The sequence below is a fragment of the Asterias amurensis genome, chromosome 6, assembly GCF_032118995.1.
Source record: "Asterias amurensis chromosome 6, ASM3211899v1".
Classification (NCBI taxonomy): domain Eukaryota; kingdom Metazoa; phylum Echinodermata; class Asteroidea; order Forcipulatida; family Asteriidae; genus Asterias; species Asterias amurensis.
Genome location: NC_092653.1, coordinates 2,516,856 through 2,542,273, shown reverse-complemented (window position 1 = coordinate 2,542,273; position 25,418 = coordinate 2,516,856). Strand labels below are relative to the sequence as shown.

General features: G+C 40.2%; 3 protein-coding genes and 1 pseudogene across 5 annotated transcripts in view; 3 read left to right on the top strand and 1 right to left on the bottom strand.

Moving 5' to 3' along the window:
• LOC139938342 (lysine-specific demethylase 2B-like) overlaps positions 1 to 19,259 on the bottom strand; it is a 46,962-nt gene extending 27,703 nt beyond the window's left edge. The window contains exons 1-3 of one of the 3 annotated variants that reach the window (XM_071933799.1): positions 19,048 to 19,259; positions 1,311 to 1,449; positions 281 to 359 (exon numbers count right to left, since the gene is read on the bottom strand). In XM_071933799.1, coding sequence (XP_071789900.1) covers positions 281 to 359; positions 1,311 to 1,323 — 92 coding nt within the window. In that variant the 5' untranslated portion in view covers positions 1,324 to 1,449; positions 19,048 to 19,259. Of the gene's footprint in view, positions 1 to 280; positions 360 to 1,310; positions 1,450 to 3,301; positions 3,443 to 3,912; positions 3,961 to 19,047 lie in introns of those variants that run through there. The other 2 variants (XM_071933800.1, XM_071933798.1) reach the window with 2 other exon arrangements.
• LOC139938345 (calcium release-activated calcium channel protein 1-like) lies at positions 4,369 to 9,639 on the top strand. The gene is made up of 2 exons (XM_071933804.1): positions 4,369 to 4,498; positions 6,382 to 9,639. Exons 1-2 carry the CDS (start codon positions 4,388 to 4,390, stop codon positions 6,901 to 6,903), a joined length of 633 nt encoding a protein of 210 aa, XP_071789905.1. The 5' UTR covers positions 4,369 to 4,387; the 3' UTR covers positions 6,904 to 9,639.
• LOC139939044 (beta-1,3-galactosyltransferase 1-like) lies at positions 14,376 to 15,441 on the top strand (annotated as a pseudogene).
• A 2,079-nt stretch (positions 19,260 to 21,338) lies between the features above and the next one.
• LOC139938643 (beta-1,3-galactosyltransferase 5-like) lies at positions 21,339 to 24,061 on the top strand. The gene has a single exon (XM_071934246.1). It carries the CDS (start codon positions 21,339 to 21,341, stop codon positions 22,404 to 22,406), a length of 1,068 nt encoding a protein of 355 aa, XP_071790347.1. The 3' UTR covers positions 22,407 to 24,061.
• The last annotated feature ends 1,357 nt before the right edge of the window (positions 24,062 to 25,418 follow it).

The following is a 25,418-nucleotide window of genomic DNA, read 5'->3' as shown; positions in this document are numbered from 1 at the left end:
GCTTACCATTTAAAAACCCAATCACACGCAACAGCTGATTTTGGTTGTTACAAGCAAAGAAAAAAAACGTTAACGAGTTTGGATGCTGAACATTGTGCATGGTTTTTTTACAATTTTTATTCCAACTCACACAATGTGTTTTGAAAAGTTTTCACAAGTTTGTAATTTTCACATTACATGAGCATTGTCCGCCACAGTTTTGTCAACTCAACAATCATGTTAAACACCTTCAACAGACTTTGGCAGTAAGATTGTGTTTACAAACTCTTTCTTTACTCACTTGATTCCTAAATCTTCAGTGCTCTTAAAGAGCATGGGCGTATCAAAGCCGCCTTCTTGTAAGAACTTCATAGTGAACTCTGTACAACAAAAAGTCATCAAATTAAAGCATTAGTGCATTAGTATCAAGCCTGATACTTCATTCTTGTAAGAAAACAACTCAAAAAGCCAGACGGTAGGATAATTTTAATTTGATTTGATTAAGTATTCCAGCTTGTGCTCCAGGACCATTACATTGGACCATTCCCCTTAACAATCAAAATACATTATGTACAAGGCTGACTTTTGAGACAGAGACAAAGGGCAGGGCGGTTTCTCCTTCAGAGAGGGCAACTTGACGAGTCAAAAATAAAGTTTTACAGGACCATTTTAAGGGGCACCAAGGCATGCAATGACTGGGGGATGGAGGCAATACATTTGGTTCAACCTTTTCCCTAAGTATGCACTGCAAAAGATAGCCTCTCCTGGGCAAACTGTAGAGGGCGCATCGTACGGCAAATCACCCGAATTGAAACCAGTGCTTTGATTTTTGCTTTGATAGTTTGCAGGGCTTGAACTTTGGGGAAAACCCCACAAAACTGTAGAACTTTTAGCTCAGAATCTTTACTGGACCGGGATTTTATGTACAAGACCAGAATCAAAACGAGAAGAAACTAGAATCAAAATGAGAAGAGACTAGAATCAAAATGAGAGCACAGGTTCAAACAAACAATGAGAGTAGATTTATCTCTTCTTCTGTTTTATGGGTGATACTCGGCAAGACTTAAAGATATTTGTAAGACTCAAGCTCAACATTTGGACTCAAGCTCAACAGTTGAACATCATTCTTTTTAGACAAAGATGTTGAATTAAAAGAAAGAAAACAAGACCACCGGATTTTTTTCGTCTTGAGTTTACTGGCCCAACACTGAAATCACTGGCCAATGGTCCAGTGTCAAATTCGAGCAATGGTTTGGGATAATTCTTTGTCTTACAATTGCATGTACTTGGTGCATGTGTCCAGCTTGTTTTTTAGTCCTCACATACTTCACCTTGTCCTTGCATTATTTTCACCCATTTGTTGGTGAATCTTTCGCTGGTGAGTTTTTCCTCAAGGTTCCAAGTTCGTTTTCCTTCAATCTCATCGTCTTGGTGCTCCCCTTCATTATAGTGGCGTCTTGCTTTGGCACGCTGTAGACAGATTGTTACAAATGAGAAAATAGAATTGGCTGTTGCAAAAAACTGTTGTGGAGCTCTTTTCTGTAGCTCAGGACAGCCACTACGACCTCATTGGTATGTACCCATATAACCCACCCTCTGCCCATTGAACTGGCGCAGATGACTCCAGGGCGTTGGTCATACCACTGATGTGTTTATTTCCTATGTTCATTGATTAATTGAGGTAAGAAACCTTTCGATTAAAATGAGTTGAAACTATAATTCAGTTTCCCAACATGAGTTTTATTTCAGTCTTCCATTAGTTTAGTTTCCTTTTAAAGCCATTGGACACTTTCGGAACAGAAAAAAAAGAAAAAAAATTCACAGATTTAAAAGTAACTTGCAGGGTTTACAGAAGGTAATGGTGAAGTATTTCTCTTGAAATATTATTCCATGAAATGCTATAATACAAAACCTATACAAAACTCATATTTTCATTGAAAGCTTATACCTTCATGGTCATGTGCATACCTTTGTTTCTTTGCTAGGTAGTACTCATATCTGCGCATTTAAGATTTAGAGGAGGGGGGTCCTGACAGATTTTTTTTGCAGCCTATGGACTTACGAGTACTGAAGCTGTCAACATGACATGATTTTGAGAATGGTGTTCTTAGTTCTGTGATCAGACTTGGATATCATAATATTGCAACTAATAAATATATTAAATCAACTTAATTTTTATTTTATTTTATTTGTTGACAAATTTAATATTTGGCTTCTTACCCATTGTTCATTATCCCCTATTACAGGCTGTATTATATAGGCTGTATTTAGAGAGTTGATTGATCATCAAGAGAAAAGTTGTTTACATATTATATATAAGTGGGAGACCTGGAGATTTTGGTATAAAGGTACATGCGATTATTTTTAAAAACATTTTGGACAATTGTTTTGACAAAGACCTTTAAATTAAACAAACAAAAATCTGATAGACAAAAACAAAGTACAAAATACATTAAAATATAGTATCTCCGCAACCTTAGATAAATGATTGATTTTACTACCATTAGATTACGTTTGAGATAAGCTTTCCAATGGTACCAAACTTCTTTTTTTTTCGTAAAAAAATTGGAAAACCCGTCGACCTCCCTAATGGTGCTTGCTATGTACTTAGACAAAAACCGGCTACTTGTACTTATACTTTTTCACCTGCTACTTCAAAAAATGTGGACAACCCTGCTAGTGAGCAGACTTAGCTGAGACCAAAGAGAAATTGGCTGAATATACTTAAGACTATTATTCCCTTGTTGTAGGCACGTTTATTTATATCCCTTTTTAACCTCGCTTTTTGTTGTGGGAGCTTTGCCTTTGGCTTTGCTGTGTGCAGGCTGTGAGCGCGCCAGTTCTTGTGTTCTTCTGTTCTTCTTGGGAAGACCGTATAAAAAAAAAACAATCATTTATATAAAAAGAACAGTCATCTGCACACTACACAAAAAGAAAACACACTACACTGATTAGTCTGAAACCGACACAAATAACTTTAAGTGACAGTGACACTGACATGTTCCACTGTCGTAACACTTCAAATCAAACGGCTCAATAACAACACAATATAAATAAATCTCCTCTAATTTCGCTTGTTCACATCATGCGCAACATTATCAATTTGTATTGCAGTAAGAACGACCACATTCGCTGAATTATGAGATTGCGTAACGCATTTAGCAGCATTGCTGCCGTCTGAAAATCTTAACATTGCGCTGCGCAATCTCGTCGTTAGTCACCTTCAACTGTTTTTGTGTACCATTCAAAACATTAACTAGGTAAAGTTGCGCTGCACGCATAAAATCAATAACAAGAAATATTTAAAAAGTATCAAACATACCAAGCTCCTCCCTGTATCTTTAGAAGTAGCCATTTTTTTAGTTCATCTCATACAAAATGAGGGGAAAATTGCGAGTTTGCGAACAAAACAACTAAGCTTTTACGCACGAAGTGTCAGTCACGTACACACCGTCCGCTTACAATTGGCAATAGTCTGATCACCTAGGTTAGTGTGTTTTAACCAGGAACTTGTGACAAGAATCGAGACGGAGATCAGACCAATAACCCTTGACCTTTGCAGCGTCGTTCTCAAACTAATAATATTTCGATAAAGCAACGCTACCAAAATAAGAACGAATTTATGCACACATCTTTCTCTGAGGAAAGAAAACTTCGTCTTTTAAGCTGTCGTGAAGTAGATCAGTTAAAACAGTCGATTTTGTTCGCGTATTATAGCTGAATGGTCAGACCAGGATCTTCGCTCGGACCAACCAAGCGCCTTCAATTGTTGTCCTGGATCAAGGAATTCCTACCTCCATGATGCCAAGATAGATCAGTGGCCGCGGCCGCTGCTGCTGGGGCCGAGCGAAACCAGGATCGAGCAAACAGTTATGGGAAAGAGGACCTGGAAATATATTTTAGTTCCGCACTAATAAATTCTTCTTCTGTCACCTGCTACATTTTTTCTCGAATTCCTCGTCAGTTCTCACCACCTATCGCTAAAATTAGACACAGTTTTTCAGAATGGTCATTACCAGAATTTGCTTGCAACAAATTTAGAACCGAAAACCGGCATTGTTAATACAACATAATTGTTCTATAACATGAGTGTTAACTGTTTTGTTGACACATTTTTATTGCCGTCTGTCTGCGTGTGTGTGTGTGGTCCTTGCTATTGTCCTTACTCTATGTTTAAACTGACGGCTACACGAGTACACGGTACATATCGAGCAATACAATAAAAATAGGAACAAACTGTTGTTTGCGCTTTTGAGTGAAACGCGGTACAAATCAAAGTTGAAGGTCAAGTCAACAATACCAACCAACCGAAAATACTGCATGTACTGTGGGCCCCAGCGGGACAGTTGCCAAAATTCAGTCAAACAGCAGCTATTCCGATTGGGTGTACCGGTCGTATGTGACAGAAATGGCAAATCAACATTCGGTACAGGCGCTGTCGTGGAGGCGCCTGTACCTCAGTAGAGCCAAACTGAAAGCTTCCAACAGAACGTCAGCTCTGCTTGCTGGTTTTGCAATGGTAAATGAACTGTTTTTGTATTGCTGTCTTGATTGCTGTCTTCTCTTAAGTTGGAAAATTGGATAACTTTCCGTATGATGGCGCCACCACTTTATCACTTATTTTTACAAAAAGGAATATCTCATTTTCATCATTGAGAAGATTAGATACTATATTATTTTATATCGAATGAAAAAGTGGTGGCGCCATGCAGAAACTTTTCCTATCTATTTATCACTTGGGTTGGGTATGGATTCGAACCCCGACCTTTGCAATTCTAGAGCAGTGTCACACCAACTAGACCACCGAGATTGCCTGGTACATGTGAATTCGGGTCATCTCGTACCCAAGTCAACTCGTACCCAAGTCATCTCGTACCCAAGTCAACTCGTACTCAAGTCAACTTGTACCCGAGTCAACTCGTACCCAAGACAACTCGTACCCAAATAAATTGTTACAAAATTTTGGAGTTTCAACTCGTACTGATAAATATTGTGGTTTATTTATTTTTTGCTATGTAAATCGTACATTTATTTATTCATTGTTATGATTTCTTTTTTTCATGTTGCAGATACATGTTAAAAGATAATCAGAACATACGCAGATGAATGAATTGAATGAATTTTATCATGAAATTTTCTAATGGGAACTCTTTAACAAGAAAAACACGGAACGTTTGCGTACTATACATTGTATGTTTTTACATTGGTGAGTTTGTTTTTGCGCAAAAAAGAGAAGAACATAAAAAAAAGTTAACCCTTTTTACGTCTCATATTTTGTCTTTATAAGCACCAAACATTAAAAACGAAATTACAGCCTGCCTGTTTAAAACATTCAGAAGAATACTACTGTAAAACATCTTAAAGAAATCATCCCCCCCCACCCCCCCCCCCCGAGAAAAAAAAGGGCAGAAGAGAGATGAACATCTAGCATTATTATAAACAAAATTCGTGAGAAGGTATTATTTTTAATAAAAGTAAGTAGAACATAAATTTTATTTCCCGTCGCTTATAAAATCACGCCGCACGGATTCTCCGTATCGGCGTACGTTATACGGTACGAGTTGACTTGGGTACGAGTTGACCTGGGTACGAGTTGACTTGGGTACGAGTTGACTTGGGTACGAGTTGACTTGGGTATAATATTTTGGGTACGAGTTGACTTGGGTACGAGTTGACTTGGGTACGAGTTGACCTGTTTCGGTACATGTTAGTAGCTACAAGTACAACAATGGAGGAAAAATATTCATATCCTGCCACCACTTTTACATTCGTTATTTTTATACTTTGTATTTGGTGTTATCCATTCACTAAAAATGGGCTAAAAAAGTTTGTCCTAGTCCTCAGAAGTGTTTTAAACTAGCAATCAGTGGCATTTGGCGCTTAATAATAGTGGCTTCTTATAGCCTATATTGCGCATAATCTGTCACTCGGTGACGCTCAAGGCACTGTATAAACATGCACTATTTCCTGCAAGATGTGGGACTACGTTTGTCGTTTGAATTATAAGACCTAATCCTTTTTATAGCATAGTGTAATGGTTTATTACTAGTAATGTGGCGCAATATGCAGTCAATCAAACCAGTTGAGTTCATCACCCCTTTAAAGCCCAGTTCATACTTCCTGCGAATGCGAATGCGAAGCGAATCTTGACGTCACAAATTCGCAACGAACAATTCGCAGCAGTTGAGCTCTGCTATACTCCCTTGCGAATAATCGCTGCGAAAGGAGGGTGTGACGTCAAATTCACGTCAAATTCGCTTCGCATTCGCGTTCGCATGAAGTATGAACGGGGCTTAAGACTCAAGTTATGTTTGATGAGAAACTTTTGACAAAATCCAGGATTTACATGGTTGAGGTTACTGCAAAATTGTCAATTACAATACATTCATTTTTTTTTTCCAGGTTGCCTTGGTGGAAATTCAGCTGGACCAAGATGAAATTCCAACCGGCCTGATGGTTGCTTTCAGCGTATGTACCACTCTACTAGTTGTGGTTCACATGTTCGCATTATTAATCAGCACGTGCATCTTGCCAAACATTGAAGCCGTCAGCAACGTTCACAATGTGAATGCTGTGAATGAATCGCCACACGACAGCCTCCACTGCTACATCGAGATGGCATGGGCCTTCTCCACCATCTTTGGCATTGTGTTTTTCCTTCTTGACATCATCTTATTGAGCTGGGTCAAGTTCCACATGTATAGGTATGCAGCCATTGCATCCACTGCGATTGCCATTCCAGTTCTCATTATTTTATGCATCTTCGCCGTCAATTTCTATCGCAACTTGGTGGCACATAAGTACGAACGCTCCACCAGAGGACTTGAGGAACTCGAGAGTATGGCGGTTGAACTTGATAATGGCGGGAGCAAGTCCACACCTGACGAAGAGGGGAGAGAGTCGCATGTGATTCAACATGTTTGAGAGGAAACACCCAAATTGTTTATTTATAACGAATAGTCATCTTTTATTTTTGGTTGTAGTAAATGTAAGGATGTTGGGCTTTTTCAAATAAACTCTTACGTACTGTCTGATCATTCATTATCACCTTCTGAGGTTATGATAACAAACTATGTCAAGCTGCATTTACATGTTCATATGTTATCATGTGGTGAATGAGTCTACACAGTACATGGTCAACCCTCTTACTGTTTGACCATTCAATAACTTGGATTTGAATGATGGATGTGCCAAGCCAGCTTGCAATTCATGGTGAATTCATCTACAAAGAACACACAGTCAACCCTCCTACTGGTTGACCATTCAATAACATCCACATGGTTTTGAATGATGGGTGTGCTATGCCAGCCTGCAATGTGGTGATTTCATAAATAGTACTCACAGTTGACCCTCCTACTGTTGACCATTTTATTATTTAAAAAAAAACTGAATTGTGGCCTTATATGTATGATTTGGCAGTTAATACAATAAAAAGGTAGTTAAAACAATAAAAGCATTTAATAAAAACGTTTAAATGCACAAACGACACAAGACCCCCACAAATAACAGGGCAAAAGACCCAGAATTGCACCAAAAAACATAACAACCACAGAACAGTCCCTAACCATATTGGGAAAGCATTGCACATCAAAAACATTTTAAAAACAAAAACAAGGACAACCAAAAAACAAGCAATTGAATGTTGATAAGTTGATTTCCTGACAAGAGGAATAAACAAGCTATTGTTTGTTGATGAGGTTAACCAGGTATGGAATAATGCTTGTCTTGTAGCTGTTAGTGCGACATCTGACATTTGATTTGATTTAATACCCACTGTGTTTTTGAGGCATAGATGAGCTATGACAGCCTGCAATGATATCGTGGTTGGTGTATGGAGGAATGTAAAATATAGCATGTCATGGCTGAGTGGTTAAAGGAACACGTTGCCCTGGATTGGTCGAGTTGGTTTTTGAAAAGCGTTTGTAACCGTTTGTTATAAAATGCATATGGATAGAAAGATGTTGTAAAAGTAGAATACAATGATCCCGAAACATGCCTCCAAATTACACAGTTTTCCTTTAACCTCATCGACTAACACAGTCAGCCATTTATGGGAGTCAAATTTTTGGCCGACCGTGTTAGTTCGCAAAGTAAAAGGAAAACCACGTAATTTCGAGGCAAATTTGTGTGGATCATTGTATTCTACTTTTAAAACATCTTCCCAATCATATGCATTTTGTAACAAACAGCTTTTTATAGACCAACTCGCCCGATCCAAGGCATTGTGTCCCTTTAAGAGCATCAAATTCAAGTTATGTTGGTTACAAAGTCATCCTGGTGTAGGTTAGGGCTCAGTCAAGACACTTGTGTCCTTGAGCAAGATACTTTCTCTTCACCTTTCTCATAAATTTGTACCTGCGATGGTAGATGTTGATATTGTGTGTAAAAAAACATTTGGAGCGCTTTGGTTGCCAAGGTTGTATACTCACCAGGGAGCTGAAAAAGATTAAAGGAATTTTATTGGCCCAATGACCATGCATTGAGACAGTTAATGTGAAGTAAAATGCGCTATATAAGAACTAGTTATTATTAATATTATTAATATTATTATTATTATATATTATTAGATTGAAATGAAACAAGTTGTAACTCGGGGTTGACCATTGTATAACCATGTTTCACCTTGGTGAAAGGAGGGTCTATTGGAAAAAAATAACAATAACAAATTAATTAATGTATGAATTTATTGATAATAAATTTTATAAACAATAGGAATCAAAAGTAGCCTTTGTGTTTACAAGCTGCACATTAATTACTGTCCTAACTTATTTTCATTTAGCACACATATTTTACAGGTATTGTACAGAAATTTGTAATGGTAAGGATAAATAGAAATATTGTTTGATTTTAGTCTGGAGCTTTGTGATTGTTAAGTTTGTACTAGTTTTTTTTCTGTGAAATATTTCAGCCTGAAATGGAGTCATATTCGAGAAAACTGCCTCTGAAAACCAAAACAGCTGATTTTGGTGGTGACGACCATAACTAAGGACATTGTGTACTATCAGGCCTATATGTTGAAAATTGAGCTTAATTTTTGTACTATTTTCTCTTGGTTCAAACAATGGAATTGGATCATGCCTTTTTTCACAGGTTTTTATTTCATGTTCATTGGTTGATGACACAAAACCTGAAAACTGTATAGTCACAAGACTGTCAGCTCTACCAATCATATATATTACCATTAAAGGCATTGGACACTATTGGTAATTAACTCAAAAAATAACTGTTAGCATATTCGCTTTCGGAGAGCTCTTGATAGTACATACATGTAACAAACATTGTGAGAAACAGCTCACTCTGAAGTACATGTGACATAGTGTTTGAGAAAGGGATAATTTTCAGACTTCAGGCCTGAAGCCTGTTTTAGGCATTTGAAAGCACAGCAATTTGTGCAACAAGGGTGTTTTTTTTTTATTCATTGTTCTCTTTCAACTTCAATAACCAATTGCGAGTCCAAATTTGCACAGATTTGTTATATAATGCATATGTTGGGGTAGCCCTATATAGGACTCTTCCTCTGTACACAATGGAAAGCGCACAGGAAACCTTGAAAACTCAACTTCTTTAGTATTTAGAATAAAAACTTTTCTTTATTAGGTATTCCTTGTAATAACAAGTGAAATATTAAAATGAATAATTTGATACAATTTGTTTCAGTTTCCAATGTTTTCTACCCTTTACAAAGAAATGAAATGGGGGGGGGTTGTGTCTCTTGAAACAATTGAAAGCGCACAGGAATGGCCAATGAGCAACCTTACGTACCTCTAGCCAAGCCTTCTACTCAAATGACGTCATCTGCATGAGGTCTGTGTTAGGTTCCAGGACAATTCGTTCCAGTTGTCTGCTAGTAGAAATTTGGATTGGTCATGGTAAACGTTCTTTCCAATGTTCTGTTATTAGACATTTGAAATATTTTGCGTTGTTCACTTACCGCCGCGGCGGTCTGAAAGTGAACAACCCGGTGTTATGATGAATGTGAACACAGAATTTCCGATGGCAGAAAATGTAAATTTTGAAAAGGGACTGTATTTGAAAATTAATTCTGTTTTATTTACTCTACCAGATTTTAGGGAAATGTGTTGTCCACTTTTGGTCCTCCATAGTTTGGGTTATTGTTTTTCTTTAAGTATTAAAGACACTATTGGTAATTGTAAAAGACCAGTCTTCTCACTTGGTGTATCTCAACATATGCATAAAATAACAAACCTGTGACAATTTTAGCTCAATTGGTCGGATCGTCGAAGTTGCGAGATATTGTGGCTTGGCGGGTTTCCCGCCAGACTAATTCGAGTCCGGGAGTCTAGGGGGGAGAAGTCCAAGCAGTCGGGCTAAGGATGCAGGGGTGGATTTCACAAAGAGTTAGGACTAGTCTTATCTCGAGTTAGGATCAGTTACTCGTCCTAACTTAGGACTATCCATGCAATTTGTATATCTCCTAGGACTAGTCCTAAGTTAGGACTAGTCCTAACTCTGTGAAATCGACCCCTGGATCGTTAACTGATTGTCTGTTGCACTCCGGGGCAGAGTTGGATATATCTCTACTGGGGGTCGGGAGAGCATAAATTAGGGGACTCTACACAGCTAAGAACTCTTTAATTGCCTCCTGGGCATCTCACTTTCTCTAATCCTTTCACAATTCCTTTAACAAACCTGTCTTTCCGAGTGCACTCCTCGGAGGACCGATCCAGTGTGTACTATAGCCAAATTTAGTAACCAAAATGCACGCGCTAGCACGCCGATTGTTTTGCTGTGTCCCTATTCGAGTTTCCAAATTAGCTGGACTACTCAACTGATACTGCCACTCGTCAACCCCAATGGTCAACTCTGAGCGTTGATCTCCGTGATCATGAACGCTGTGCCATCCAAGCTCTACCAGCTGCCACTTCGTCACAACTATTATAAAAAAGGCTACTCAAATCAAAGCAACACAATCGTAATCAACAATTTACGCAATCAACAACTAATAGTACAATACTGGCACTGCCACTGGTTCGCTCTCTCCCGAACTGCACTCAGCCAGTTGTTGTTGACGGGGCCTAGGAATAGGGAGAAGTTGGTCGGAGGCTACGGCGTGTCAAACGTTGCAATAATTCGATAATGTACAATGTATGTGCGATGTTTCTCATATAATGCGATTATTGTCACACAAGTGCGATATTCGTTTTATGTGTGCAATAAATGTAATAGAAATGAATAATTATTTTTTGGCATACTATTTCAGGTTCCGATATATCCGACCATTTGTAAGTGTTTAGATGCTTTATTGGCGCAGTTTATATATGCAATAATATACACATATTGGCTGGCAATACCTAACTAGTGTACGTCTATTCCCCCGAGGGACTTTGAGTGAGCAGAAGAGCGACCTATTTCCCGAGGCCGAAATAGGCCCCTTTTCTGGTCACCAGTTACCGAATTATGCCAGTCAATATGTGTTTTATAACACAGCTCGGTCTTAAATGTGAAAAAAGACAGAAATCTGGAAAAGAAAGGAAGTTTTGTAGTTGCTGTTCATGGTTCAAGTCAAAAGAGGGCGCTTTAACCGGGCACTATTTTTAAAGACAGTGCCCGCTCGGAGTTCCCGCAAAACACGCGCGCGATAACTAGTGTGAGTCTATTTCCCCTCGGGCCTGTGAGTGACCAGAAGAGGGGCCTATAAATAGGTCGCTCTTCTGCTCACTCAAAGTCCCTCGGGGGGAATAGACGTACACTAGTCACGTATTGCCAGTCAATATGTGTATAATAATATGTGCGATAATTTGCAATTTTATATGTGATAATTTGTTAATATAGTTTTTATATGCGATAATTTTTAATATAATATGCGAAAGATTTTAATATATATACTTTTGATAATTTTTTAAAATAATATGCGATCATTTGTATGCGATGTTTTGTGATATAATGGGTGCGTTCGTTTAGCTTCCCTGGGCCGACCCCGTTACGGTCTGCCCCGGTACGTTCGAATAGCTTTGACGGGGCTCATCCGGGTCAGCCCCCAGTGCCTGCTTGTGGAGTGGGTCACTTGGTTGGGGGTGACCTGAGGTGCATGCCGTCACCACGAGAGGGCGAGTGTGGTCGTTCGATTAGCTCTTGTCAGGGGCTCACCAGAGTGAGCACGGCGCGGCTCAGGTTGGGGGATTTTTTTTATGTTAGGCAATGGGACTGTTGGAACTTATAGAGACTAGCGGGATGCCGCGCTTGGCGCGGCAACCCCGCTAGAAAACTCGACGTAAAAAAGTGTATCGTTATGTACAGGGGAGGGCTAAAGTGGCTGGGCAGGGTCACAATACAAATCACTGTGGCAAACAGCCCATCCTAAGTTAAGACGAATCTTAGTGCTTTGTGAAATCGCACACTTGTCCATCTTTTTTCCGTTTCGGCATTGTCGATCCCATCCATATTTTCCAGTTTCCAGCAGCGGATCCCGATAGTGGTTCTTTCCCAGCGTTTATATCCCGTTTCGTTTATTTTGTTCCAGTTCAGTTGATTATTTTCTGTCCTGTATAGCTTTCAAACCCCTTTGCTTTCCCCCCCCCCCCTCACCAGCCTCGTTCATTTTTTCCCCAACTCCCTGTCCCACCGTGTGCCCCCTTCCCTATCCCGTCCCATATCTAACCCACGCCTCCGTGCCTCTCCCGTCCATCCCCACGATCCCCTGCATTGCAGTGTTCTTTGCTTGCAAATGTTTGCCCATAACTCATATTTTCCAGTTTCGCGCGGGTCCCGTTTGTGGGTTTTTTCCCGTTTTATGGGCTTAATCCCCCCCCCCCCATTCAGTTGAATATTTTCCTGTCCCATGTCCCATATCACGGTAGTCCCTTTTGGTTTTGTTCAATCCCTACCTATACCCATGCCCTGTTCATTTTCCCCGTCATTTCTATTTTTGCCGTTCCCCCGTCCCCCGTTCCACAGACGTACCACTTTGTGCCCCTACCTCCTATCCCCGTCCAAAATCTAACCCCTGCCTCCTTCCCGTCATCCCGTCCGTGAATTGTTCTTTGCACTTTTTGCCGTCCCATAACTTTTCCTGTTCCCCGCGGGTCCCGCCAGTCAGGTGGTTCTCCGTTTCGTGTATTTTTCTCTGTCCAGTTTATTTTTTCCCTGTCCAATGTCATTAGTCCCTTTTTTTCTTCCCCTTTCCGTATTATTTGTCCAGCCCTTTTACTAATACTCCCTACATTTTTTGGCGTTCCCCCGCCCTCTTCCAGTAGACGTACCACTACATGCCCCTTCCATCTCCCTGTCCACACAACGCGCTCCCCACCAGTCTTCATCCTGTCGTCGTGCTCCCCCCACCCCCCCACCCCCCACCCCATGCATTGTTCTGTATTGTATGTGTACGCGCGAAGTTACGATGGACGCTCGCGCCGTGACTGCGACATCACAAAGGACGCCTGCACTCACGCTTGCGCTTTGACTGTGACGTCACAAACAACACATGCCCCAACGCGGGTACCCCGAAATTTACCCCAGGACGCATCATTTCAGCAGGGTGCGGGCACCACTTGCCAAACAACAACAATGGCGGCGCCCATGCGATTTAAGCGCTTTTATAATATAGAAGATAAGGGACTTGACGATCGCGCAGTTTCCTGATATGTAAATTGATTTACTTATGCATAATGACATTGCTGTGTGATACGTGTTGTCCAATCAAACGCATCCAAAAAGAAGACTCGTTCATTTGTTATTTTGTGGGGGTTTAGTACTAAGTAAAGGATTTTAATACATTTTTCATTTGAGTTCAAGGTAATACGTAGTCTTGGTGCAAGCGTTTTCCTTTCACGCACGGCGCGGCTAACTCACCAACAGCGCCCGCATGCCGCATCGACCGCGCCCGTATACACTCACCTAGCCTGAACATCTGACGTGACACTTCGAGGCTCGCGAATAACGCCAGAGACCGGTCTCCGGCCGGCGTGTACATTCACCTTTGACCTACATTCATTTCATATAATAGAAACGCAGTCAAATTATAGGAGTGTACTGTTTGGGCTATGGAAAGCTCATGTCACTGCACGTTTATCCAATGATATCATTGTAGACAATATTGAATCACTAAACATACGACGTCACACTTCGAGGCTCGTGAATAACGCCAGAGACTGACCTCCAGCCGTCGTCTATCTCCAGCCGTCGTGCTACATGCAAGAACATGCACATGTATTTCGTTTAGCTTCCCTGGGTCAACCCCGGTCTGCCCCGGTACGTTCGAGTAGCTTTGACGAGGCTCACCCGGGTCAGCCCCCAGTGCCCTGCTTGTGGAGTGGCTTCTCTACCTGTCAACGCACAATCTGCATGTTCACATTTTACCTTCATCACAAATGCTCATGTGTGTGTGTGTTGTATAGAATTGTATAAAACCAACACTGAGGAGGAAACCAAATGAAACAATGGAGACCAAGACCGCCTTCTGTTTCACGTTGATTTACGGACTTTTGGTGTTTGGAGTGGTGTATTTTGTTATGCGTAGAGATGACAATTTACTCCTGGCACAACGACACAAAACATTGTCTGGTGTAATAACCGTGAGTGGAAGTAGGCCTACTACTGCACGCAAGAACATCACAATGCCGAGACCAACCAACAAACAAAATAAAACCATCGATTTAACCACAGTGGAACCAGTCGTCAATCCTCATCGTTTCGAGTTTACAATACACAACCAAGCTGCCTGCTTCAACAGGAACAACTCAGACGGAGAACTCTTCTTGGTTTTGCTCGTCAAATGTGCAACTTTCGAGAAGTTGGACCGAGAGCAAATCCGGAAAACTTGGGGAGGTGTCAAAGAAGTGCTCGGTAGACGAGTCCTGACGATGTTTCTTCTAGGGGAGTCAACGGACCCCATCATTCGGAAACAAATTGAAGAGGAAAACCGTGAATTCCATGATCTTATCCAAGAAGACTTCATCGATGCGTACACAAATCTGACTTACAAAAACATGATGGGACTGAAGTGGGTCTCGATGTACTGCCCTCAAACCAGCTTTGTATTCAGTGTAGATACTGACATGATGATTAACATTGTTACACTGGTGAAACGTCTGTCCACAATGCCCAAGACTAGCTTTGCAGAAGGTCATCTTAGCACAGATGTCATCGTAGAGAGAGGGAAAAACTCCAAGTGGGCGAAGTGGTACATCCCAAAGGAGGTTTACGCCCCTGAGAGGTATCCACCTTTTCTTAATGGCGCTTGCTACGCAATGTCTCGAGATGCAGCTGTGCGTGTCTTTGACAAGTCCAAGTATGTACGTTCCTTCGTCTCGATGATGCATTTGTAGGAATGACTATGAACAAAACCGGCATCATTCCGCGATTTTCTCCGATGTACGAGCAATATTCGAAGAAGTACGCTGAGGCGATGAAAAAGGGTATTGGAGTTGGAATACTTCACAACAGACATCGCCTCAATGATAACATTTTGAGCCTTGGCATAAACTAGTTGGATCGCAAATTTAGGACATGTCATACTATATGACGGCATTGGGACCAATATTTACGACTTGGAGTCCTGTGATTAAGTCGTGAACTTTGTCAGTGTCGTCAGTTTTTATGACTTGAAGTCAAAGTCAGTGTAATCAATATTCAGGACTTGATGCACAAGTCGTGAAATTGGTCGTAATAATGGCGTCAATATTCACGACTCGAGGTTCAAGTCCTGAATTTTGTCGTAAATATTGGAGTCAATGTTTATGACTTAAGACACGGAACCCTGAAACAGAGTGTGGTTTTTTTTTGTTGTTTTTTTCTTTTTTGCTTTTAATACTTTTAGTTAGTCCTGTCGCTAGACTTAAATGATATGTCTCGTATGTACGGCGAAACGCTAGTCCAGCAGTCCGCCAAGAAGCGTTAAGCCCGGTTCATACTTCCTGGTTGACGTCAAATTCACGTCAAAATCGCATCACATTCGCATTCGCAGGATCGAAGTATGAACCGGGCTTTTATACCGCGGTATTTGTAGTCTGAGGTACACTTTGACATATGTTTCATCCTTGCACTCAAAATTTCATTTAAACGTGTAATTAGCGCTAAATAACTCTTAATAACACTTGGCACCACATTCACTTTACGGAAATCTCATCCAGTATAGACCATGGTTTTTCAATCCATGAAGAAATTTTGCTTGCACTCAACATTTTCATTATATTGACCTTTGATATTTGTTGACCTTTGACCCTTTCTTAAGCAAGATGGCACCACTTAAAGTTTTCTTAAGCAGTTGATTTTGAGTCAGCACAGTGTAAGGTACACTTTGACACATGTTTCATCGTTGCACTAAAAATTTCATTTAAACGTCTAATTAGCACTAATTAAGGACCTTCTTAATTACACTTGGCACCAATATTCACTTCCTTAAATATGGAAATCTCATTCAGTAGACCCGTACCATGGCATTTCAATCTATGAAGAAATTTTGCTTGCAATCATCATTTTCATTATATTGACCTTTGACCTTTGTTGACCTTTGACTCTTTCTTAAGCAAAGATGGCACCACTTAAAATTTTCTTAAGTAGTTGATTTTGAGTCAGCACAGTCTAAGGTACACTTTGACACATGTTTCATCGTTGCACTAAAAATTTCATTGAAACGTCTAATTAGCACTAATTAAGGGTCTTCTTAAAGGATTTGGGTACCTTTTACATTAAAGTCAGAAGAAATCAGAACAATATTCAAAATTGTTGACTCCAATATCTCAAACAAATCAGCAACTAAACAAACTGGTAACAGTCGAGGAGAATCCTTACCAGCAACTCTTTGGTAAATAATTGGTAATGAAGAGATAGTTGAAACATATAAAAAATATTCAAAAACTCAACAAGTGTGGTGGAGGTGCTTGCATACAGTGGGGCGCCCTCTTACATGAATAATACACCCACTACCCCCTTCGCTCGGCCCCAGTGGCCATTCGCTCGTCCCTAGCGCTTTGCTCTAACCAAAGGCGCTGATGGGATGGGCTAACTATGGTGGCCCTGAAGGGACATCGCACATCGCAAATATCATTGCAAATATTTGCGATGTCGCAAATATCTTTGCAAATATCTTTGCAAATATTTGCGATGTCGCAAATATCTTTGCAAATATTTGCGATGTCGCAAATATCTTTGCAAATATTTGCGATGTCGCAAATATCTTTGCAAATATCTTTGCAGATAAAATTATTTGCGATGTCGCAAATATCTTTGCAAATATCTTTGCAGATATTTGCGATGTCGCAATATCTTTGCAAATATCTTTGCAAATATTTGTGATGTCGCAAATATTATTGCATATTTTTTCAAGAGCCTAGAAGGTTGTTTGGGTTCCAGCGATAGAGCTATATATATTGACTAGAGCGCTAACTTGCTCTGCGTTTTGAAGCCACCCTGGGCGCAGACATGTTTGGTGTGTTGCGTGAATAGACTGTGCAAGTCTCGCGCAGATTTGAACTTCCGGGACCATTGTGGTCCCAACCTTATGGAGTTTTACGTTGGGGAGATTTTGTTTCGTCCATTACTTTAGCTTAATATAGTTTATAACCATAAAAATGACATATGTTGTTAAAAATGTAATACTAATTAACAACATATGTAAAAGTAAAAATAAAGTCAACATAATAACGAAGAAAAACCGATATTAAAACTTGACCTCAGGTCAGGTTATTTGTAAAAAATTAAGAATTTGTGCCCATCTCCGATCACGAAACTTACGCAGACGCTTGTTTTGGTTGCGCGGGGTTGAAAGCCTTTTCATTGGTCGCGTAGGCGTCGGCTTCCTCTTTAAACTGCGTCACGCGTTTATCTAACGCCCTTGCGACCATCGTGCGTCCGCGTATAAACCAGCTTCACATTCGGGCGTAGATTTACAAAAGGGGTTTCAAAACATTTAAGATCAAACAAACATCCTTGTCCTAGAGTTTTACTTTTATCTATACATAGACTTTAACCGATAATTGTGTATTTGTTTAAAAAGCTCAAACTAATTTAAACAAGCTCTAATGGGTATTTTGTTGTTCAGATTCGGCATTAATAAAAAAATTTAAGCGAAGATTTGATTCATAAAAAAAATAAGTTATTCAGTTGTCGTGTTTTCTCGCTCCGGCGCGCGCGAGACTTGCACAGTCTATTCTGAATTTTAAGAGAACACACATTGCCGCGATTATTTTAAATTCGGCGTGTGCGTATACGTACGCAACTGTCCACTCGCGTACGTCCGCGCTACGAAAACCGTAACTTCGACTTGATTGCCGTACTAAAAAAAGTAAACGCGCCTTTTAACATGACGCACATGACGCTCGCAGTTTGTGCGCTGATCAGCAGATTGTGCGTTCACATTAACTGCATTTTTTGCTTCGATGGCACATTAAAAAGAACAGACGCACTATCATGCAAATAGCCGTACAATTGCCGTACACAATTTCAAGCTTTTGTATTGGTTTGTACATAAACATGGATGCGTGTATGACGGGGTGTTAGCGCTCTAGTCAATATATATAGCTCTATGGTTCCAGCCTTCATTCCATTACTATGTACACAACGAGTTGGTAAAGGCGCTTCGCGTCTTTTTTCGTGCGTTACATTTTTGGGGCTGTGCGTGCTTTCCGGTGTGCCGCGTGCGCCTAGACTAAAGGCGCGCTGGTGCAAGTTGTAATCATAGATATAGAATAGAATAGACCTTTTCGCAAATACTGGGGCGCGCGCGTAAAGCTTGGAATTAGGTGCATTGTGGTCCAGCTGGTATCAAAATTTGATCCATATCTATCCCACAATGCACCTCATTCAACAGTCTGCGCTTGCGCATTGGTATTTGCGAAAAGGTCTATGGAAATATTGACTGCTAAATGAGGGGCACAGTTGAAATTATAGGCCCAAGGTGATGTCAAAACCATGACTATGCCCGAAGCGAAGCTGAGGGCATAGTCATGGTTTTGACATCACCGAGGGCCTATAATTTCAACTGTTCCCCGAATATTAAGCAGTCAATATTACTTTTATATACCAAATAATATAGATTCTTCTAATCTGATTGGTTAAAAGATTTCATGAACTGGGCCTTGATTTTGAAATGTATAAAGTGTAATAACTTACCAAAATATTGCTTCGTGTTTTTCATTTCGCATTCACGGGTAAAATATACCAATCCAACACCACTGGATAACAATCCTAGTACGACTACGAGAGAGTAGATGCCGCCGACAGCAAAAGCACAATAAAGCAGCTGATAAAATACGCCGTAAAATCTTTGAAGACTATCCAAAGCTCATTAACAACCACATGAATCAACCTGATGTTTATGTTGACGTAGATGAAATCTTACTTCAGCCATTTTTACGTTGCGAGTTTGGCATGAACACAATTAAATTTCCTACACAAACAACTACGTTGAAAGGTCGTCTGCGAATAAAGGTCACAGCTATAGTTCATGTAGTTCGCGCCGTGACACGACGAACATATACAACGCATCAAACACTTGCGCGACCTACATGTAGGAATACAGTGTGTTGAGACGGATCCATTATTTTCCAGGGCGGGCATAGTCAATATGACGTCATCTTGAAAGAAAAAGCGGGCATAGCTATTTCCATGACTCCCTTTTTAACCAATCAGATTAGAGGATTCTATATGTGAGGTATATAATTAATTTTATAACACCCCTTGCAAGTATTCTGCCTGCTCATTGGTTTAGAGCGCGTCACATGACATGTCTTAGTTTTGCTAGACGACGGCCGTGTGATAGTGCGTCGGTTTGCCATGCGCTAGTCCGAAGACTAGCGCATGGCGCCGTGCGCTAGTCCGACAGACTAGCACACGGCGTGCAGTACCCAGACGTCCGTTGCGTGTACGAGGATGATTAATTAATAGTCTGTAACCATTTCGGATTGCACGGCACTACATGCAACACAGTAAGTAAAAGTGTTTGCAATCTGTAATCGCGTCGTCCGTGGATTGTATCATTCAGGTCTGTAACTTAATAATAATAGTACAGTATTTAGAAATGTTTGGGGTGTTATAAAACAAATATTGACTGCTTTTACTCGTGCAATGGTTAAAAACTATGACTCCCTCGGTGATCCCCGGAGCGTTCTATTTTCCCTCGGCTTCGCCTCGGGAAATAGAACGCTCCGGGGATCACCTCGGGAGTCATAGTTTTAACCATAGCACTCGAAGCAGTTAATATTTGTATACTATATCTATGGTTGTAATGACATCAAACACACGCGCGGACTGTATCCGACTATCCACCCGTGTGTGTACATGTTAATGGAATGAATTAGGCTGGAACCTAACAACCCTTTAGGCTCTTGAAAAATTTCTCGCCACAAATAAATATGCAAACTATGCGACAAAGTATGCAACAAGGTATGCGATAAAATGTTCGACATCGCAAATATCTGCAAATATATTTGCAAAGATATTTGCGACATCGCAAATATTTGCAAAGATATTTGCAAAGATATTTGCGACATCGCAAATATTTGCAAAGATATTGGCGATGTGCGATGTCCCTTCAGGGCCACCATAGCTAACGTATCATGCACGCTCAATGGTTTTAATCATGCATCACACTCACACTGCACCATATTTCTATGCACTGCATACGTACGTGACGTACTTCCTGAACAAGAATCTGTGCAAGCTGATTAGCCCATCCCAGCGGTACTGGATACTGGCCGCTGGGTCCGAGCGAACAGCGGCCAGTCTATCCAGGACCGCTGTGAGTGTGATGCATGATGGGACTGCGCATTATTGAACCAATGAGCGTGCATGATGCGTTTGCCCATCCCAGCGCCTTTGGTTAAAGCAAGGCGCTGGCATGGGGACGAGCGAACCACTACCCCTTGCCTGCTGATGATATTGCCCGCGTGGCTCGTTTCTAACATTCAACGCACAACTTCTGCTTGTTCACATTTTAACCTTCTTCACAACTAAAGGAACACAATGCCTTGGATCGGACGAGTTGGTCTATACGAAAGCGTTTGTAACCGTTTGTTATGAAATGCATATGGGTAGAAAGATAATTTAAAAGTAGAATACAATGATCCACACAAGTTTGCCTCAAAATTGCGTGGTTTTCCTTTTACTGTGCGAACAAACACGGTCGGCCATTTTTGGGAGTCAAAAATTTGACTCCCATAAATGGCCGACCGTGTTAGTCGACGAGGTAAAAGAAAAAACACGCAATTTCGAGGCATGTTTGTGTGGATCATTGTATTCTACTTTTACAGCATCTTTCTACCCATATGCATATTATAACAAACGCTTTTCAAAAACCAACTCGACCGATCCAAGGCAACGTGTTCCTTTAATGTTCATGTGTATGTGTGTGTGTGTTGCAGAATTATATAAAACCCGCATTTAGGAGGAAACCCAATGAAACAATGGAGATCAAGACCACCTTCTGTTTTACGTTGATTTACGGACTTTTGGTGTTTGGAGTGGTGTATTTTGTTATGCGTAGAGATGACAATTTACTCCTGGCACAACGACACAAAACATTGTCTGGTGTAATAACCGTGAGTGGAAGTAGGCCTACTACTGCACGCAAGAACATCACAATGCCGAGACCAACCAACAAACAAAATAAAACCATCGATTTAACCACAGTGGAACCAGTCGTCAATCCTCATCGTTTCGAGTTTACAATACACAACCAAGCTGCCTGCTTCAACAGGAACAACTCAGACGGAGAACTCTTCTTGGTTTTGCTCGTCAAATGTGCAACTTTCGAGAAGTTGGACCGAGAGCAAATCCGGAAAACTTGGGGAGGTGTCAAAGAAGTGCTCGGTAGACGAGTCCTGACGATGTTTCTTCTAGGGGAGTCAACGGACCCCATCATTCGGAAACAAATTCAAGAGGAAAACCGTGAATTCCATGATCTTATCCAAGAAGACTTCATCGATGCGTACACAAATCTGACTTACAAAAACATGATGGGACTGAAGTGGGTCTCGATGTACTGCCCTCAAACCAGCTTTGTATTCAGTGTAGATACTGACATGATGATTAACATTGTTACACTGGTGAAACGTCTGTCCACAATGCCCAAGACTAGCTTTGCAGAAGGTCATCTTAGGACAGATGTCATCGTAGAGAGAGGGGAAAACTCCAAGTGGGCGAAGTGGTACATCCCAAAGGAGGTTTACGCCCCTGAGAGGTATCCACCTTTTCTTAATGGCGCTTGCTACGCAATGTCTCGAGATGTAGCTGTGCGTGTCTTTGACAAGTCCAAGTATGTACCGTTCCTTCGTCTCGATGATGCATTTGTAGGAATAACTATGAACAAAACCGGCATCATTCCGCGATTTTCTCCGATGTACGAGCAATATTCGGAGAAGTACGCTGAGGCGATGAAAAAGGGTATTGGAGTTGGAATACTTCACAACAGACATCGTCTCAATGATACAATGTTGAGCCTTTGGCATAAACTAGTTGGATCGCAAATTTAGGACATGTCATACTATATGACGGCCTTGTGACCAATATTTACGACTTGGAGTCCTGTGATTAAGTCGTGAACTTTGTCAGTGTCGTCAGTTTTTATGACTTGAGGTCAAAGTGAGTGTCGTCAATATTCAGGACTTGAGGCACAAGTCATGAAATTGGTCGTAATAATGGCGTCAATATTCACGAGTTAAGGCTCAAGTCCTGCTTGTCGTAAATACTGGAGTCAATGTTTATGACTAAAGACACGCAACCCTGAAACAGAGTGTGGCTTTTATTTCTAAAATACGTTTAATACTTTTAATTAGTCCTGTCACTATAGACTTAAATGATGTATCGTATGTACGGCGAAACGCTAGTCCAGCAGTCCGCAGAGAAGCGTTAAGCCCGGTTCATACTTCCTTCCTGCGAATTCTAGAGCGAAGAGAATGTTGACGTCAAATTCACGTCAAATTCGCATCACATTCGCATTCGCAGGAAGTATGAACCGGTCTTTACCGCGGTATTTCTTATATATAGGTTTTCTCGGTCAATTTCGGAAAATGTGCAGCCAATTTAATTTTCATGCATTCGAATTAAAGCTATTTTGTCCCTCTCCGGTTTTTACTGCGTTTCAAATTCAGAACTCGGTCAATCAATTTCGTTTTGAGGCATTCAAGTTCCTAGCACACCGATTCTTTTTCATGACACACAATCATCATTCAATTTAGCAAAGCTGGTTCGACTAGAGATTTTGCTGATTTAATCCTTTTCAATTTCGTAAAGAGGCAATCAATTTCGCTAAACGAGGATTCAAATAAGCCAGGAGTTAAAATGAATGGATATTTGTTGAAATTGACCGGGAAAACCTATAATAATAATAATTGTAATCAAACATAACAATAATAAAAGGTATTTGTAATGCGCCAAATCAATCGAAGGCGCGGCAGAAACAATAATACATAACAAATGAACCCACATTCACATCCACGTGAATGCCATATCATTCAATAATAATAACACATGTATTATGTATAATGGATTAATGAGACATGTCATTTGAAAGGGAGAGGTGGGCCTTGAAAAGCGTTTGTTATAAAATGCATATGGTTAGAAAGATGTTTTAGAAGTAGAATATATCCACACAAATATGCCTCTAAATTGTTGCACCATTTTGTGGAGTCAAATGTTTGGTTCTATAATGGCGGGCCGCGTGTTGGAAACCGAGTGTTGGTTCACGATGTAAAAGGAAACCCACGTGATTTCGAGGCATATTTGTATGGATCATTGTTTTTTTTACTAATTTCATAACAAACGCTTTTCAAAGCCCAACTTGCCCGATCCAATGCAATTGTTCCTTTAATGAAGTGAACGTTTGAACAAATTTAGCTAAAAACATAATAAAACAATTCAGGAATTAACTTATAAATTCAAACTTTATGAGTTCTAACTTTGAAAAGAAAACAACACTTATGGAACAGTATCATAAAGGTAATCACCCTGTTTCCAATAACAGTAATGAATGCTAAATTCGTTGCGCAAACATGGCACCAGACTTTTATTTCGTCCAGCCTCAGTTTGGTTACAATGAGTTGGAATGGAGTAAAATCAAGATGGCCACGCCGTGCTAAAGGTCTATTCTTAGTGTCGGACTCTGTTATAAATTGCATATTATAACATATTTTTAATAGTCCGACGAAGAATTCTTACTTTAGTTTATTAGTCCGAGAAAGATTATTTTATTTAGTTTATGTTGTCCAACGAAGATTATTAGTTTATTATAGAGTCATTGTTTCAACTTTCACCTCCTGGTTTGGTGTTAGTTTTCTTAGTTTTTATCATTCTGAGAAACAGTTGTTTAAAACCATATCCTTGAGAGGAGTGGTCAGAGTCACTGTCCAGGAATTCCTTGACCATAAGACATAGCAGTTGGTTGCCCCCAGGGACATGACGTAAGGCTGTTGCAATGACTGTTGCAAGGTCAGAAGTTTCCTTGAGTTTTGCCCAGATTAGGCCACTAATTCCTTTCTCATTGGTCAAGCCCAACCAGAGTAGTATGAGAGGCGTATATGACCTCCTTTTTGAGAGGAGGGTCATGACCCTCAGTCATGAGGGTCTTCGATCCACTCTAGCAGACTTTGGACTGGGTTTCTCGGTTGCTGTGTAAGGGGTGTACTCGTCTAGAAAATTCTTTTGTTTTATATTAATAAAGAAAAGAAAGAAACAAGTTTTTTATTTTTTTTATTTATTTGTTTGCCTGTTTGTTTGTTTGGTTTTGTTTGGTTATTCTTGATTTGTTTTTAATTTGTATCAACTAGCATGGTGAGATAAAGGAAATTAAAAAAGATATTTCTCGATGCAAACAACCGTCGTTAGTAACGCATCCCTATAAGAGTGTGCGAGGCTAGTAATGTTGATGTCGTCTACCAAGTTTTGATCGTATCGTGTCTGAACCTGCTCGAAATGTTCGTTTGTTGTTGTTTGTATTGTTTTCAGCTAACAATGGTTGAAAGAAGTACATGGGTCATTTCTCGATTTAGATAACTCGTTTAAGAATCACCCCTCGGTCAAGAGTGACGTGTCCGCCAGTTTTTTTTTATCGTGTTCGAACTTGCTCTCAGTTGCCGGACCGACAACCGAGCGGAAGGCCCAATTAAACGTACGTGGCGTATGTTTCTGTATTGCGGTGGATTAATTGTTTTTTTGTTTTTTTTCAAAAATAAAACGGTTTGTTGGAATGCCGCTACAAACCATTATTTGAGTATCAAATGTATACGTCTAATAATTGTTATTTTTGTTTACTCTTTGTATTATATGCATCCACAATTCGGCTTTTTGACAACCATGTTTGCATTTTTAATAAACCAATAATAATAATAATAATAGTAATAATAATAGTATTAATAATAATAATAATACACCCTTGTTTTTGCTCTTTTTTTAAGGTTTAAATATTGTGTACATTACAGTAATAGTATCATAATTGAATATAATTAAATACTTTACTGGAAAATACGAAGAAAGGGTACCGATTTTAC